The 17,544-nt window shown below is 40.2% G+C and overlaps 2 protein-coding genes across 2 annotated transcripts; both read right to left on the bottom strand.

Moving 5' to 3' along the window:
• Positions 1-2,112: 2,112 nt before the first annotated feature.
• Positions 2,113-7,240, bottom strand: chata (choline O-acetyltransferase a). The gene is made up of 13 exons (XM_068567984.1): positions 7,031-7,240; positions 6,809-6,927; positions 6,224-6,277; positions 5,932-6,112; positions 5,526-5,703; positions 5,277-5,446; positions 4,740-4,840; positions 4,506-4,634; positions 4,293-4,415; positions 4,054-4,195; positions 3,814-3,876; positions 3,578-3,715; positions 2,113-3,392 (listed from the first exon to the last, which is right to left on the bottom strand). Exons 1-13 carry the CDS (start codon positions 7,238-7,240, stop codon positions 2,922-2,924), a joined length of 2,079 nt encoding a protein of 692 aa, XP_068424085.1. The 3' UTR covers positions 2,113-2,921.
• Positions 7,241-8,813: 1,573 nt separating this feature from the next.
• Positions 8,814-11,388, bottom strand: LOC137780029 (probable vesicular acetylcholine transporter-A). Its single transcript, XM_068568345.1, has one exon. The coding sequence runs from the start codon at positions 10,965-10,967 to the stop codon at positions 9,396-9,398; it is 1,572 nt and encodes a 523-aa protein (XP_068424446.1). The 5' UTR covers positions 10,968-11,388; the 3' UTR covers positions 8,814-9,395.
• Positions 11,389-17,544: the final 6,156 nt, after the last annotated feature.

The following is a 17,544-nucleotide window of genomic DNA, read 5'->3' as shown; positions in this document are numbered from 1 at the left end:
CTGAGAACTGGAACAGACTGGAGGTGGCGGTTCATCTCCAACCGTTAGGGTCTTCTCTTTCAGCTTTCTGACAATCTGTAGCGTTGTTTATTTTTTTGTAAATATAGTTCCAACCCGTAATAATCTTATGTGAAAGAAACATCGACAGCGCTAACTGGTCCTTTCCTGGATGAGACAGCAGAACATTTATGTTTATTGAGATGCTCTCTATGTCAGGTTCAGTAAGCGATCGGTGTTCAAACCCGATCAATAATAGCTCGCAGTCTTTCACAACCTGCAACAACTACGATGTGAAAAGCATCATAAAGCACAACTAGGCAAGAGAAAGGGGAAAATGTAACGCACTGGTCCACCCAGGGGCCTCGCAAGTTCACCAAACACTGTGATATGGGATAGAACGACAGATTGTCGTGCTCTGACCAGGTCCCACGTCAAGTGAAGACTAGTCGTTCTTATTTGTATGGCCTCAAATCACCCTTTATAACCCTTTTGTTGTTATACTTTCAGTTCGAATAAGCGGCAATCTGCACAAAACACCTCATTTGTAGGATCAAACCTGGCCGATCACCTGTAGTCTGGAGCTACACTTTATTCAGTCAACACTACTCAGTGCAGAGCTTTTACTATGATGGCTTTTAACAGAATAAGTACAATTTGTGTAAGCGCCACAAAGTCTTGTCTAAAGAGATTTTTAATCAAGCTTCTAAATTGTGCTACAAACTCTAACACCAACATCAAGTAGAAGTCGCATAATTGTTACCCACAAATACACTATTTTCTTTGTTCCCCTAATAATAATAATAATAATAATAATTTCAACTTATATAGTGCTTTTGTTAGTACACAAAGACGCTTTACACAATAGACAATAACAGATGCAACGGAACACGAACGTGAAGACAAGAGCAAACAAAAACAAACAACAAAATATGTAAGGTAATAAAGAAATAATAACATTCACACACCAAAATTTAGATTATTAAATAATACTAGTATAGAATAGGATTATAGATTTATATTTGTATTTTTGTAGATGATTAACAGAGGCGATGAGACGCACACAAAGCACCAACTGGTGTCATTAAACAAGGAATGTAAAATACATATCGCAGGTATGAAGACTGTTTTGAAATGTAACACTTCAGTAGGTTTAGTGCCTGTACTTGCTTTGGCTACCTTGGCTATAAGTGAAGGAGTGAGTATTTATTGTCACACCTCACTTCACCAGGAGATGTGAGCCAGCTGGCACAGCGACTTGCAGCCATGTTTTCTTTTGAGGACATAAGGCTCATCTTCCTCTTTGGAGGCTGAGGGATGCGCACACATGACTACAGCAAATACGCTTTGGATGCTTTCAGAACAATATTGATGTTTGATTGTCACATTAAGATCCCCAGGTATTTAACAGATTAGATATTAGTTGACAGTGTGATTAGAAATATTATGTTTCCTGTTTAGCTGTACTGCTACATTATAGCTTAACTTTTTATTAACTTTCAGCTGGGAGATTTACCATAAACCATGCACAGATGTCATTTTACAAATCTAATTATTTTAAAGACAGATTACTGTAAGTGTTAGTTTTTTAATAAAAACAATATGTCCAAACAAAATAGTGTGGGCATTAAGAGATATGTAATAAAATGTGCAATAAAATATATTTAAGTTTATTAAGGTGCTTGGTCATGATTTTTGGTTGCAGATGATGCCTTACAGTGAAAAATGGTTTAAAGCAAATACACTCAGATGTTTTACTGCTACAGACTTACTGGAGGCTCTTTGGTTCGAACCAAACCCGACTTGTCTTGTGTCAGCGGACTTGAGATAGATTTGGCTGTGTGACCGTGTGAGTCAGGTTGCAGGCTGTATGCTCACCAGCCTCCAGCTGGTTGACCACCAGCTCCACCATGTTGCACTTGGATCTCAGAGCGGCTGCAGACATATTGGACACACGCTGTTTGACCTCACTTAATCAGTCAAAAAAGACACAACATGTTGGTATCCCGATTGGACCCGCAAGGAAACACACAGAAGACCTTGAAGCCTGTGTTCTACGACGCCGTTAGATTCATAAGGTCGATGCAAAGGTGGTTTCGCTCTTTTATTCTTCGACAGTACTTCATGAATACAATTGGACAGTCATTAACACAGTGATAACCTATGGTTAATAAGTTTCATATATTTACTTTTAAATCTTACATTTACACTTTGAAACATTACATTATATGATACAAAAATAAATAACTTAATAGATATATTTTTTTTTCATAGATTTACAATTAAACAATTTTTACATTACATCACACTTAACATTCTTTGATAAGCTAAACAGCATCCCTTTAAAATCTTGGTCAGCTGCTCTTTCCAGCGTATGGAATAGATCTAATGATTTTATAAGAGGATACGTTTGTTGCTAAATAGACATGTAAGTAATAGCACGTGTATTGTTGGTACATTAGACACAATGTATAACACAAATGGAAATTGCAGAGAAGGTTCTAGTTAAAACAAGTTCATATTCAGAAAATTATTAGATAGCAGCATATTAATTGCAAGTTGACATCTAGTGAGATGACAAACTAATTTAGCTCAACACCAAAAAATACATAAATATAAATACTCTTTTCTTTGGCTGATTCATGCCAGTTAAGTGCAAAACAACAATCAAAAGCTTAGCTTAATTTTTTTTTACCTGCACATTTTGACAGACGTTTGAATCACTGCTGTATGTTGGATATTACATGTGAAACTGAAAATGTCCGTCTATAATACCCAACCACTTCCAATATTCATTAAGAATAAGTAAATTAGATTATCATCAGCACGTCATACATTTTACAGTATACAACAACACAGATTTGTGTAACATTTTGTATCACAGTTACAGTTCATATCTCGACAGGACAAAAATACACTTAAAATCAAATCACCATTTTTTTTTCACTGGCACTGACGGTTCCCTCTGGGTTTCTTCCATTCTTTAAAACTTGTGCCTCTTCCTGTGAAGAAGTCTGGGTTTGAGCCTCCACTTTAGTCTGGTCTGGTGTCTTCAGCAGAACCTCCGGCAGTGTTTTCTGATTCTCGGTCAGGTCATTTGGTCTCTGAGGTGTTTTGTTTTGCCACTTTGTGTCTGTCTGTGTGTGCGTCTCCAGTGTCTCACCCTGTCTTTGCTGCGTCGGTTTGGAGCTGTGATTACATTTATTGCAGAGATCCCTCATGTCCAGGAGTCCCTGCTCCAGACTCTTGACAAATTCTGCTGAACTTGTCTGCGGGCTCTCGCGGAAACTGGACACAGAGAAGATAATGTGTTCTGACTGAGGGTTGTAACACACTCCATATCCGTTTGAAACCACCGGCCCGTAGCTGCAGAACATCTCAACAGTAGTAGGAACCTGAGGGAAGAGCGAATCCTTCAGTACTGAACTATTGACAGTTTAACGAGTGTGTTTGTCTTTCTGTTAAATATGTTACATCTCAACACTGATGATATATTTTCAGACTTCAGTGGAGTGGCCCTTTAAGACATTTTTGATTAAATATAGCTTCAGTCTAATGTTTTAATATCAGATGACAATACCTGACTTGTTGAGAGTATGAACTGATTACAGATGAGATGGGCTTCGTCTTTGAATATTTCTGGCATCTCCATCTTCAGTTCGTGTGCAATCTCACGTAGTCCCAGTAAGTGATTGTCTATTGCCATCCCTGTTAGGGCCTAAAAAAGGAGAATGAACACATGTGTTATGGCGTTTTCTTTGGCAAGTGAAGTCAATGTCGTCATAATAGATGTGTTTGAGGATCGAGAATAGTCACCCGAATAGTGTACTTTGTTTGTGCGGTTATGGCACTTCGTAACATCTCCATCTTCTCCGTATCCTGTGGTTGTAAACAAATGAGATTACTAGATTATTCAACCCCTCTACTTACTGTGAGCACAGTTATCATGTTGGTGTTCATCAACACGGACTGAAGTAGAACATCGAATGACACTCTCAAAGGCAAATTCAACCGACAATTTTATTTAACGTGGACAGTCTGACTATAACAGCTTACGTTTGTACTCAGTTTCCCATCAGTCATTGCTTTGACAAAGGCCAGAGCTTCTGCTGTGGCAGAGCGGATGTTGTCGACCCGTCCCTCCTGAAAACGCCGAATAGAAGCGCTCTCATAGGTAGACACCGGTCTGCCGTGACATCTGGAGAAACACACAAAGATAAAACGTCTTGGAGCTTGGAGCCCTGCGTCAATGTGACGCATAAGAATCAGCCCTGTTGTAGTCATCTCTTTCTTACCGGTAGTAGGCTAACTGAAGAGCAACCTGGATGTAGGCGTCGGGACTCATTTTCTGCTTCTTGATGAACTCTTTCCCGTGATCGTAGAATTTGTGGACATTCACGTCCAGGTTTTTCACCTGTCTGAGCAAGTAAGGATACATCGCGCTCCAGTAAAAGCTGAAATCATCTATTCATGTATTTGATTGTACAGAAACCAGAATGAACCCACACCTCTGTAGTTTATCAGCAGAACAGGCGAGGAGTTTGTGGATCTCTTGGGTACATTTCCAGCGGAGCCTGCGTGGTGCAGGCAGCTCGCTCACACTCGCAGCCCGGACCAGCTTTGATGGGCTGCCAATCCTAATCTCACATGAGTATATCATATCATTTGGCTTTTTTTTTCAGGATAGTCTTATTTGGATGTTCTAATCATATCACACACCTATTTCCCATTGAATGTCTTACATGTATTTGAGCAGATATTCTGTGCACTGCACAAGGACAATTCCTTCAAAAGGTGAGTGTTCACACACGACTCCGCAGCAGCCGTCAGCTCCTACAACAAACTGACACAGCCATGCTATTGTCAGTGGGATTTTCTAATTTCTCACAGACTGCAATGCTTGATTATCTAATATTCAATTCATTTGCAGGAAAGAAAGAATTTAAATGGGAAGCCTCCAATTTATCAAAACATCTCCATCAAAGTGTATGCTAATGGCTTCAGGCGGATGGCTTGTAATCCAATGGAGACGTCCACTCTGTCAGGATTTCTTTCAGTGTAAATTGTTAATTTGGCATGGGATTGGCTAATTATCTTCACTGGCACTGTGAGAAAGGAACATTCATATGTTCAGTTCTGATATTTGCATCATTTATTCAGGAGCTCCCTCGTTTATTTTCTCCGTTTATCCTTGTTTTCTGTAACTGTTGAACAAGTTCTTTAGTGTGCAACAAGTTAAGGGGGCCAGCATCATTAGTAGCCTCACTGTGCTCACTAACCTGCATTGGCTTGTCGTACCAGCGATTGCCCCCATTCTTAGCCACTCCTCCGCCGTGCAGCATCAACATGGATCGTGTTGTGTCATTTAGCTCCAGCCCATTGGCGTCATCCAGACAGACCAGACACAGACAGCGTTCTATCATGTCCAGAGAGTCCCTGTTAGTGGACTCTGGAGCAGATTCAAGGGACAAAAGTTAATTTGTTTGGGTAAATAGACTTGGAAACACTGAGATCCACCTGACTCGTACCTCTCATCAGCACACTGCGGGACTCTGCCCACTCTGCCCGTCCATCTGAAGTGAGGAGGCCAATAGGTGGGAGTAGTTCTTCTTCGCTGTCAGCCATCCTGGCGATCTTATCCAGCTGAGTCAGCAGGTCTCTTTCATTCAGTCGGCGGAAGTTGATAACCACATCCAGCACAAAGAACTGGACAGTTCAGATTGGACATAAGATGTTTCAGTGCACTCGTCCCCAAATAATAGCTGGGAAAACATAATGCAGACCCGAGCCTAGGAGAATTGTTTCTGATATCTGGTAGGATGTCGAAGGGCAGCAGAGACTTAAAGGATGATTCAGTTTTATTCAAATGACTAATTGTGAAACTTTGATAAACTGGTCTTTGACAACTTTGGATTTGTGTTTTCACTGTCTGACCTGATTTTTACAAGCAACGATGATGTGTTCAGGCTCAGGCATCACACTACTCTCCTGGGCCACCAGCGTGTCCCTCTCCGGCCCCGGTAGACGGTAGGACGAGAAGAGGCGATAGTACTGCTCCATGCAAAGAGGAGTTCCAGCCAGCTGGCCCCGAGCACAGTCCACCGGCAGAGAACGTCTACACACAGACATTACTTCATCATGCCTTTTAGTTACACATGAATCACATGTGAAAATTGATTATGTTGTGATTTAAGTTAATTTGTTCTCTTATTGTAAATTAACTTACGAATCAAGAAGAATCTTGTACTCCAAAACCCCAGAAATTAAGTGAGCAGCAAACCTAAGAAAGAAAAACTTTTAAATTGTAAAACACTTGCAAACACACACACACACACACACACACACACACACACACACACACACACACACACACACACACACAAACACACACACATATTGTACTGTATCTCTCCTTCTCATACTCTCTGTACTTCGCTGTATTACACTTACTTAACAGTATGCTATATGTTAATCATCTGGTTAAGGAGCCAGTCTAAGATCAATACCAGGTTAACCAAACCACAGCCTTCATTGTAGCTTGGACTGGCCTCGCAGCCCTCAAGGTGTTCTAGGTAATGACCCTATCTGTCAATGTGTCGCTAGGAAGTGTTCAATTTGCAATAATCAATCATAACCAGTCTAATTCATCATGTCTTTCACCAACAAAAAAATGCCTGTCAAGCAGTAACTTTTAGAGTGGTATAATGCTTCTTCCTTCACAGTTTCTGTTGTAGACAACTGCGTGACAATGACCTTCTGTGATCTGTCCTGTTCTCTCATGACTCATTACCCCCCGTACTCTGTCTCATACCTTAAAGAGTCGATGGGAGCCTTGAAGTGCTGCTGCGGGAAGACCATCACAGGACTGGAGTTGACGGGCAGAGCCATTCTGTTGTTCAGGTACATGTCCTTCAGCCAGTAGTCGTACACCTACAGTCAGACACAGAGGCATTCGATTAAAGACATAAAAATAGTCTGCCTTTTTAAATCTGTTTAAAATTGTTTAATTGTGTGACCAGGTGATGTCATTTACCCAGTTTGCCGTGTTGTCCCTCCTCTCCATGAGTTTGCTCTGCAGTAACTCCCCCACTCCTCCAGGTGCTCTGAACTGCTCCACCACATGTTGGGTCTTGTTGAACTGTTCCTCTGTGAGCAGGTGCTTTACACACCTCAGGTACTCGTCCAGTGTGTCTTTCAGAGCGGGGAGGGGCAGCTTAGGAAGACCCTGAGCAGTGTGGGACATGTTAAATAAATATGTTTGAATCCATATAATTTGTTGTTGTACTTGTTGAGAACAGCCAAAGTAATCAATCAAAAGAAGAGAATATTGAATGTAAGTGCCAAAGCATCAATTATTTATAAATATCATAAAAGTAAATTTGATGTTGAATGCATGTTAGTGTTCTTTAATGTAATTATATATGTTCCTTATTGTTTGTAATACATTATGTATCTCACAGACTCCATTCATATACAGTAGATGTACGATCAGTTCATAATTACATCTCTGCTTCCTAAGCCTTTGGAGGGCTCTTGGTCTAGAACTGGCATACTGGCGGGGGGGATGCTGCTGAGGGGGCAGCGACAGACTCTGCATCCACAAATACAATGTTATCAGTATCAAGATCATGCAAGTCGCTTTATAACATCTCTCAAGATCTAAAGGAGCTGTCTTTAGACGTTGCACAAATATTTCAGAAAAAAAGTGCAATACTACCTAATAAATACAATGCATCACTGTCACGCCTAAAACAACAAAATAATGCACACTTTAAGATGTTTTTCAAAAGTGTTTAGCAAACTTCTGTATTTGATGTTAACAAGCTGTCATCAATAACACTAATAGGCTACATTTATCAAATTTGAATAAACCATCCATAAACCATCCTTAAAAAATAGAAATGTTTTACTCACCAGAAAGAAAAGAACAATCCCACTCGTCCTGGGTCTCAAACGAGGAGTTTAGGTTTATCCGTCTAGACTTGAATCCATTTCTGGTGGAATTTCTTTTTAATTTCACTCCTTTGATCCTTGTATTATTTTGAGGATCTTTCAATCTCCAACATTGAAAGAGTGCATCTCCCTCGCTGGCTCAGGAGAGATGCTGAGAGGGTACCTCACTCTCTTGGCTGCCAGGCTCCTCCCAGAAGTCCTGCTATTCGTCGAGAAGTTTATTTGGCACTTCACATCTTCACGCCACCTTATTTACACACCAACTGAACGCCTCGTGCGCTCACACGCTGTGCCGACGAACACTCGGGGTGTATTTTGCATGAACGTTTTCCTTTGCTTTCTGGATTCTCAACACTTTCAGTCCAATTTGTGCAGATTGAGTCCATCTAACTGCTTTCGACTGATTTAATTGACGTTGTGTATTTTAAATTTATTATGATTATGATTTTAATTCTGAACCAGCACATATGCTGTGACACACTGAGGATGTTACACACAATATCAACTCCAGGATTATAAATTAAATAATTATTGTTGCAAAACCTATTTTTTTCCGGAGGAGTTGCCCTTACAATAGATGACTGTAATTAATAAGTATCACAATACATCAGTTGCAGGCCGTTTTATATGTAATATTCGATTGTTCAACTAATTCGCGTTCAAAGGCGAACATTCAAAGTGAAAAAAAAAACCAACATACTCATTATAAATACAATCGTAATTTATAAAGTAACGTCATATTATCGTAATCATGTTCACATGCAGCGGGAAACGAATGTGTCATATACCACAATTCGTGTAATTAGGGAAGTGATTTAATGAATCGCTTAATAAATAATCTCCATAAACACTATCGTTCACATAATATTGATTTAATTATTTACATGAATATACATGTATGTACAGTCGTAGATCACACAACGAGGCTATGCATTCCAGAAGTTCATCATCCAAAAACAACAAAGAATAATCAGACAACAAGACGAAGATTTCAGTTCATTTCCATCGTTACCTTTCTAAAACCGTCGTGTGTAACAGTATTGCATATTGAGTTTAGCAGCACAACTCTGGCAAAATGAATACAGATTACATTGAAAGACGCATACATTATAATTGTTCTTTTGTTAAAATACATTTACACACAATCCCTGAATATGAGTCAGTGTCTGATACAGTCATAAATACTGTTAATGAATAAACATTTATCTCAACAAATCTTTCACAATACTCTCACTTTAAGATGAACAAACTCCAGCGAGCGCATTTCTACTGCAAAAGCTTGAAGCTACTTGATTTCACAATACCCGGAAGAATTGTCACCAGAAGCTGTAAATAATTTATATCTTTACACAATCCTAATCATGTTATGAAATTGATTGGATCGGAAGAGATGCACACAATTCTACATGGGCACTTTGATACTTTAACACTCATTTCAGGGACATTTACGCAAACTCTCCTCCTGAGGATTCCTCTTCGGAATACGACCGTTGTGCAAATGTTTCAATGCCATTCTCGTCTATTGTTGTACACAAACCCTTTCTTTTCTTCTCTCGTTGCTCCATCTTAATTGTGTCATACAGTCCTGTTGGGCCATCCTCCAGGAGCATATTTCGCTCGGAGAACGAAGGTTTCATCTGTGTCACGTTCTTCAGCAGAAGGAGCGCCGGTGCGTAAAGTAGATTGGCGAGGCCCATGCCCAAATTGAGCTGGACAAAGCCCAGGTCGTGCACAATTTGTCCAGCCACCACTGGTCCCAGGGCATATGCCACGCAGTAAGAGATGTCTGCGATGGCGTACACACTGCCATACACTGACACATGTCGCACATCCACCAGGAAAGCCAGAGTTGGCAGGAGCGCCGTGTCCACGAAGGCGATGCCAAAGCAGATTCCGCACAGCGGGATCATGAGCTGCCCAAAGGTTTTACACGCTGGCACTGTACAGGAGCTTGCACCTATGATCACCATACCGATAGCCCCGTAAAACCACTGAAGATGAGGGTACTTGGCTGCTAATTTGACAGTGAGAAATACACCTAAAACATGAGGGAAGAAGGCAGGGAACCATGTCATGCCGATCTCCCACTGGCTGGAATGCATATTTTCCTCCATCCACTTGGCGATAGTTGGTTCAAGAAAGGCGAGAGGAATGTTACAAACTGTTAGAGCACCAGCCACTACAGCTATATAAGGATCAATCATCAGTTTATGTATGGGGGTGCCCACTGGCATGTTTTCTCGTTCTTGGTTAGAAAAGGGTTTCAGCACAGTCAGGCACAATATACCATCGAAGAGACAGATGCAGGCCAGAATCAGGAAGGGCACCCGCTTCCCTGCGAACTCGTAAAGGACCCCTCCAAAGGGGGGCGCCACAAGACTTCCAAAGGAGATGAAAGCCAAGGCGATACCCAGCGCTTTGCTCCTCTCTTTCTCCTCGGTGTACCTGTCTGCGATCAGAGCGATGCCCGCGGTGTCCGCGAAAGCCGAGCCTAAGCCCTGCATGCTGCGCGCCAGGAACAGAGTCGCGTAATTCTCAGCGAAGGCAAAAGTAAGGGTCGACAGAAACATGACATTGAGGCCAATGAAGAGTGGAATATCATACCCGACCCTGTCTATGAACGTGCCACTTAGCGGGTTCACCAAGAGCTGCAGGATGGCTTTGGAGGCAAACAGAACACCAATCTGTAGGTCGAAGTTCCCCTTGGCTGTTTTGTGGAAGGTGCTGTTAGTTAAGTTGCTGTGCGGAAGAACAGCTTCGGCACGATCCGCTGCGTACTGTAGCTCTTCGAGGTAATCGGGTATAATTGGCACAATGACCATGTAAAGCATGTTGTCCAACAAAAGTGCTGTACAGACTATTACTAGAATAATCCGTTTCTGCCGATCTGGGTTTTGGATCACATTGCCCAGTTGTTTAGTTCTTTCGCTCATCTGGGACAGTTTGGTGGCGGCAGATTGTGCCAAATTCGTAGTTTTCCCTTCTGTGGTCCCCTCCGGTTCCATGATTTGCTCCATTTCTGTTTCAAGTATTGTCTTTTGAGAAAGAAAATCAGCTTCCCCGGGTTGATTTGTTTATAGAATTGCGCACGCCTGGCACATCTGTTCCGTCTTTTATTTAGGTTTTTTTCCCCCAGCACCGGGAGCCTTGCTAATGAGCTAGATAACTCCCCTCTGCTTTTCCTCTGCTCTATCCCTTGCGCCTTCCGTCATTGCACGCGCTTTTCCACTCCCGTGACTTGGACTCGTTTTATCCCCGTCGTCCCTAGTTGCTTCATTGTCTCTTACTCCGTCATTCAGGTGACGCGCTGGTCCCGGGAAGCACTCACAGGTTGGGGATTCACTACAGCTCACACTGCCGGCTCCATCAGCGCACTGGCTGTTTTAGGTCCGTCTTCTGCGCCCCTTCGGCTCCCAGCTGTCTCCAGTCACCTGTAACGCTGTGAGCTAAGTCATCATACCACATCAACCGGACTGGTTTTGTCGGCCGTGGAAGGAATCCACACTGCAGTTTGTTAACTCCCATAGTGCCCCCCTCCCCACCCCCATCTTCGCCGATGGCTGTGACGCACAGTCCTGCTGCTCTCCAGAAGATAGTTTATGCTAATTGAAAACAAAATCCCAACTGCGCATTGCTGTCCGGCCAGTTGCTTCAAGACAGGACCAAGGGGACTTTCCTGCAAATTATGTTATATTTAATCTCCTCAAACACTTAAGTGCAATTTCATTATTTAATTCTAAAAGTAAGATATATAAGTATAAATCGCTAAAACTCTGACAATGCCACTTAATAACATAACGAAACTTGTAGTTATACATCTGGAGGTCAGAAGCAACACGGATACTAAGACAGAAAAACGCACTCAGATTTCCGCGTTTCTTGAGAAGAACACAAGTGATTCAGCACCACGCTCCAGTGGACAGCGCCACAAAGACGCGCTCAGCTTTAAATGGTGACATTTAAAAGTGTGATCTTTTGAATCGTCAACATTTGCTCTCTGATACAAAATAAGTATTTATGTACAACTGAAAGGATTTTATGAATATTTTCAGCTGCATTTCTGTATATTATTGGCCCTTACCGCCAACTTCCTGTTACTTTTCTGTTTGCAAATGTAAATGTGCTTTTAAAAGAATCTCGCTAAACGTTAGGACGTTCACGCTGTATAAGCTATAATATCAACACATTATCTGAAGATAAATAAGCATACCACTACTTTCTTGTACAAACTTCACAAGATACGTTTTAACCGAGACGAGAGAGTGATCTGGAGGTTTAATACAGCTTGACATCGCCATCTTCCGGTTCAGAAAAGCTTTAGCAGCTGTCACAAATATCAGCGAAAGCGATCTAGAGATAAATCTTTTTTTTTTTTTTTTTTTACAAATTAAAATCAACGTCTTTAGATTAGAAATGTCTTTGTTGGAATCAGATGTTTCCTCTGATGTTTAGACAATTGTTAGAACTACATTTCAGGAACATTGCTTTGGAAAGTGAGTGATCAACTCCATTTTTATTGTGTGTGTGTTGTGTTGTTTCTGCTGCTTCTACATGTTATCAGAGGATGCTGAACTAATTACGTTTCACGTGAATTATTAGACAGAGCAGTATTGACATCTAGTGGAGAAAAAAAAGAGTTGGTCAAGGAACTCTTGATATTGTTATTTGTCTAAATAGAGAATACAATCAGTATCGATTTAATGGTGATTTACTTTATTAATGTGATCAATTTGGAGAAAGTCAATTGTCAATTGACTGTCAATTAAATATTTGTTTTAATAAATGTATCTTAGATTTCGGTCATGTTGCTTGAATCATCAACATTATTTCCCTGTTGGTTTTCTCTTTACGTGTCATGTCTTCATTCAGCCACTAGATGTCCTCATATGACTATAAACGTTCACAAAAAAACTGTCAAAGGACAGCTTTTCTTTTATACAACTTTATTTATTTATATAGTACAACAATGTGTCCACATGAGACTATCGATAATGAGTATCTTGTGGAGAGTTTTTGTTTATCTGCCCACATCATACACCTGATGATGCAGTCAGAGACCCAGAGTCCTATTACCGTCACACCGAACAACAGTATACATCAGTCAAGACCAGAATACAACCATAAAGGATCAAAGATTCAATGTATTCATTCATACAAATAAAAAAAAAAAATACATTTCTTGCCCTTATCCTAATTATCAAAACATTGCAAATAAATATCACAAAACAAACATTAAAAAAAACAACAGAAAACTACACCAACAACTAAAAACAACAGAAAACTATAAAGCAGACTAACACCAAAACAAATTTAAGTCCTGGTTTACACCCCGCTTACAAAGTTTGGTTATGCTGTCCCAGTGGGATATAAGACTCAGACCACTTCGATAAGACCATGGTATTATATTTAAACTAAATTTTAAGATTGGCAAATTGGAATGAAGCTCAAATTAAGATCTGCTCAGATCATAATGTGACACAATCCAAAACATCTCTCTTTTGATGAGGTATTTGAGGATTTTGATGAGACCTAGTTTTTTATGGTCAGTGAAATATACTGTTGGAAAGTGCAATGTGCAATGATATATATGAATGTCAGATAACATTACCGAAGCGGTCCCGTGGTCTTAAATTGTATGCAATCAATTTAGATTCAAACCACTAAAGACGCTAGCCGTTCATTTTCGAAATCCGAGAAATCCAGCCATTCGTTTCCCTCAGGGAGCTTTTGTCTGACGTAGACGGTTTAAATGCAGTCAATAAATGTTCGGAACGTTACCAAAAAGGGGCTCAACATTTTTCAGATTTATTTTTCTACGAAACGTTACGTCACATTAGCGAGAGAACAGCTTTGATAATCACATTTATTTCCCTCAGTGAACATACTGTAACTGGAAAGCTTAAGCAGAGTCATGAAGGCAGGAACTCTGCGTTGGCTTCTGGTTCACCCCAAGAGACTGCTTTGCTGCTCGATCTCTCCACACACACACACACACACACACACACACACACACACACACACACACACACACACACACACACACACACACACACACACACACACACACACACACACACACACTCGCGCACGTTACAGTCATCTCTAACTTTGTTTAGTTGTTCTGCCAGTTACCTTTTTGGGGAATGAGAGGGGGAGAAAATCTGAATTTAATTTAATATTCTCTTTACTGCTGTTGAGGGCGGAGTCAAAACTGTCCTCATAACTGGATTGGCTTCTGTTGGGGATCAACATTTTTTTGCTATTTTCCCAGTGATTCTGCTCTGATCTGGTCTGAAAGTAGCTCAGGAGATTCAAGATCAACATGTAATTTTGTGCAGTTGCCAAAGTATTAATTTCTAACAGCCATACAAAAGCCTAAGCCACTGCAGCCAAATGTGCACACAAATACCCTGTTGGACTTGGATTATTATGATTTAAAGTTATTTTTATCAGACTGAAATCTGTAAATGATAGAAACTATAGATCAGCCAACCATTCATAAATAGCAACAAGTTGCTTGCTGCGGTAGAGAAATCAACTGAGATTTTGTTTAAATCATTTTGCCAAGGTGTTTAGAGGAAAATTACTCGATTATCAGACTTTTAAAGTTCATATTTTGTATTGCAATTCTAATCTATCTTGGTCGGAGTGGTATTAATATATCTTCCTTCAATAAAATGCAGGCACAGGCCTACACCCAAGTAAACAAACGTTAGCAAAGTACAACGTCTCATTGCGAAGAGCACAGTTTAGGTTTTTTGAATATTTAAAACAATTAAAAAAGGATGGGAAGAAAATGACACAAGAAAGAATGGAAGAAGGAAAAGAAAGCTGTCGATGACAATGATACAGTATTTTTAAAAGCATATCTCAATACAGTTGAGATATCACCCGCCCACCCTGCTGTCACCCTGCTGCCACTTACTAATCAGCTCATTCAGCGCACCTGTGAGTCAATCCCATCTCGTCAGCTCCATCCCTCTCACCTGCTCACTCTGCTGCACCTTTTCCCTCTGTAGGCCTCAGCTTCACTCACACTCACTGCCAGCGACTTCCTCGCCTTGTCTCTGTCCTGGAACACCGCCATTGTCCCCGACCACAACAACTGCCTCAGCTCCCTTTGGTCTCCTGCTGTCTCTTCCCCCCATAAGCAGATCCTGAACTGTTTGTGTTTTGTGACGTCTGCCTGAAATAACGTTTGTTGAAACGATTCACGGTCGTACTGCATGTGGGTCTTCAACACCCAATGTTACAGTTAATGTACAATCAGACATTGTGAAGATACATTTCATTAAGAGATAGATTTGGATTGCAGTACAGTGTTCATGTTGTGCGTCACAGTGTGTGAAAAAATAGTAACTCCACAATGCTGGCGGTCGAGTGGAGAGTAGGAGTGATCAAGTGGCAGTTGCAGTGTTGAGGACATCAATCAAGAGCTGGGCCTTCAAACTGACATGTGTTTGTATGTGTGTGTTTGTAAGTGTCCTGTATGGGAACTGAACCGTTCAACACAAATGAAAATGGAGAGCAATGCAAAATAACATACACACTGCATTTGAAAAATACAGAAGTGGATTGATTGGCTAATGCATGCAGTTGAATGGATCAAAAGCACAATGAAACCCATGTGTGAAATCCATTCATTTAATCGAAGCATAGTGCAGCTGCTCATGCTAACACCGTTATTAGAACTGGCGAAAATCCTCAAAAGGTCTTTAGTTGTTCATATAACCTGAGGTAGAACAAAACATGACTGTTTTTCATAATTTGATGACGGTTGTAACAAAACTATGTAATACAGCACAGCGTGATGGGATTGATCAATACATTGACTGTAGTGAAAAAGTGCAGAATAAAAGCGCTCTGGAGATGGCTTTGGGAGAATTGCTTGCATTTAGTTCAGATTTGCACAAATAGTGCTAACATCTGCTCTACAACTCAAAGCAATATGGATATCAACCTATAAAACTTGAGCCTTGAGGCTTTTGAATAAAAAGTTGTCACATAGACATATTTTAAGAATATTAAAAAATATATGCTGGTATATTGGGACCATTCATGCCATCCCATTTATTAAGCAATGTAATAGTTACGTTGTGATAAACAAACATTATGGTTTTGTATAATTGAAATTAACTATTTAGGATAAAAGAGATGAACAATACAAACTTGTCTTTAATCTCATAATAATATAAAAACTGTTTCAGGCAGGTGCTTGTGCACTGGTTGGTTCTCGTCATACAGACACAAAACATGTAACTGATATTTATTGATCTCGGAAACAGCACAAATGCATCTTTTATTTAAAAAAAAATAATGATCACAATTATGCCATCTTACATACGTTGGAACTTGAATATTACAAAAGAAATACAGAAAATGATGACTGAAATTCTCTCTCTTTGCTTGTGAACGACACGAGGCACAGTCCTTATTGGACAACAGATTAACAATAGGACTCCAAAAGGCCCTGTTGTCATTGTTTCACTGCAGTAAATCCTAACTCCAGACCCCCACACTCACTCAACATGTGATAAACCAGCAGCCATGAGAACAGGATCAAAAATCACGGAGGTCTGAAGGTCATAAACTGACCCCCACTGATCCAATTCAAAATAGATGCATCATGTATATCGGTTAAAATGTGTATGTCTCATTAATCACATTTAAATTTCTGTAGTAGCTGGGTGCCACAAGTATTTCTGCAAAATGTCCAGAGTATAGACTATAGAAGCTTTAATCTGATCAGCAATTTCCTGAAGTTGATTTAGAAAAACATTTATAAAAAGCATAGTAATAAAAGAGAGTCCTTGACCATCTATTTCAACTATGTCATCTTGTGCTCAGACGTTGCCTGTGTGTGGTGTTGTTTTATGTTTTTTTTAATGTTATTTCTGAGAGATTGTAGCCCAGCCCAATCTTTTTAACCTGTTAACATACTGTCAAAGGGGCAATACACCCCATATAAATGACATCAGCTAACTTAATAGATTGTGTCTGAGGACATCGCTCTTTTGTAAAAAAGAAATGTAATATCTCCTCCATCTTCTGTAGTTTGGGGGAATTTAGACTTTGCTAATGCAACATTTCTCCAGGGACTGGGAGCTTGAGCACTTTGGTACAAGTGCAGTGTTTCTCGGGTTTTTTTTGTTTTTGTTTTAAATATAACAATCATAACATGAAGTGAATCATAACAACACAATCATATCTATTTGAAAGGAAATAGTGATAAGCATTTCTCCTGTGTATGGCCAGATGTTTTTGATGCATTGAAAGGATCTTGGTGACATTGACGCTCAGCACTGAACAGCATGTTCTGTGTATGTGTTTCAGGGCGTGTCAGGGTGTGAAGAGTGTGAAGTGGTCACAATATTGTCCACCCTACAGTCAAAGTGAAGAGTTTAATGAATTAAAACAGCAATTTCTTTAAGGGCAGTGACGCACAGCTCCACTTTAATCTGGATTACACCGAAACACTAATCCTGTGAAAATACTGTTTCTTGAAAAAGAAAAATAGTTTTCTAATACTTAATGTCTTACTTGTGTATTTAATTGTTGTTTTAAAATGAGATGTGCATACAGTAGTGCTGCATG

Source organism: Clinocottus analis, unplaced genomic scaffold (assembly GCF_023055335.1).
Source record: "Clinocottus analis isolate CAN_PGR_092001 unplaced genomic scaffold, fCliAna1.0.p SCAF_8, whole genome shotgun sequence".
Lineage (NCBI taxonomy): Eukaryota > Metazoa > Chordata > Actinopteri > Perciformes > Cottidae > Clinocottus > Clinocottus analis.
Note: the sequence above shows the minus strand (reverse complement) of the source record. Positions and strands in the feature narration are given on the sequence as shown.